This window comes from Egretta garzetta, unplaced genomic scaffold, assembly GCF_000687185.1.
Source record: "Egretta garzetta isolate BGI_Z169 unplaced genomic scaffold, ASM68718v1 scaffold149, whole genome shotgun sequence".
NCBI lineage: Eukaryota > Metazoa > Chordata > Aves > Pelecaniformes > Ardeidae > Egretta > Egretta garzetta.
Window position 1 is genome coordinate 2378413 of NW_009269998.1, and position 1180 is coordinate 2379592.

The window sequence follows — 1180 nt, forward strand, 5'->3', positions numbered from 1 at the left end:
CTGAGGAACTGTTCGGCCTGACGTCCCTACGGCTCGCCCCGTCTCTCCATCATCTCCCGATAGCCTGCCAGACCTCGGGAGCCTCGCAGCCCTCTGTGTTCTGGATTAGCAGAATTGCTCGCTGCGTTCCAGTTACAGAATCCATTCTCATATTCGGGAGGAAGAACCGAAAGCAGTGGATATCGAACTGAAGAGCTTCTTTCTGCCCGTACACGTCAGGGATTGAGATACCTTGATAAAGTTCCTTCATTTTTAAAGTTAACGTCTTTCACAGCGAGGCCGGCTGGTTCCCTGAGAACTGCTTGCTGAGGAGCCGCTGTGCTGAGGTGGATTAACCAGCGTATGCAATGTAATACGCCCTTGATATGTGCAATTTTTTTTCTTAACAGTCATTGCGTATTTCACTAATATGAAGATTAAACACAGCACGTCACTTCCCAGATAGCAGACTGTAGTTAATTAAACCTAATTATATCAGTACATGCAAGAGTGCTGTGAGCCTCGCATTGCTGTCCAGTTATAAAAAAAAACAAAAAAAACCCAAAAAAATTGTTTTTCTTGGAAAAATTTTGGCTGTCTGAAAAATACACAGCACAGCTGCTACCACAGAGTCACAGGAGAAAGGTCCCTTGGTCCCTTTTAATCGCCACCCGATGAAAGTGGTTCCGCTTCTGGAAATGAGAAGTGGGTAGTGATACCGCTGGCTCGTGTCACCGAGAATCTTAGCAGCTCCTCTTTCTTCTAGGTTTCAGCAACTTTTGCGGCGAGTTTAGTTACCAGCCCTGCTATCGGTGCCTACCTTGGCCGAGTCTACGGAGACAGCTTGGTTGTGGTCCTGGCTACAGCAATAGCCTTGTTAGACATTTGTTTTATTCTTGTTGCTGTACCAGAATCCCTGCCGGAGAAGATGAGGCCGGCATCCTGGGGAGCACCCATTTCCTGGGAACAGGCCGACCCTTTTGCAGTAAGAGATCTAAATATTCCGTTATTTTGTTACGTGAAGCGTTGAGCTTTTGAGACGGGGAGGAGACTGCATTTACTGTGTTTCAAGCTTGAAAAACAAAGCCCGTATTTTTTTCAAGTTTAACCTTGTGTTGCTGCGAAGACTTTTGCCAGCGCGCTCTGGAAGCGTGCAGGGAATGCTTTGGGGGTGCCGCGCGGCAGCTCCTGGAGCTGGCAC

General features: G+C 47.8%; 1 protein-coding gene across 1 annotated transcript in view; it reads left to right on the forward strand.

The window, feature by feature from the left end:
- Nucleotides 1–1180, forward strand: part of MFSD14A (major facilitator superfamily domain containing 14A) — a 14915-nt gene that overhangs the window by 8453 nt on the left and 5282 nt on the right. The window contains exon 6 of the mRNA XM_035902868.1: nucleotides 746–964. Coding sequence (XP_035758761.1) covers nucleotides 746–964 — 219 coding nt within the window. The remainder of the gene's footprint in view (nucleotides 1–745; nucleotides 965–1180) is intronic.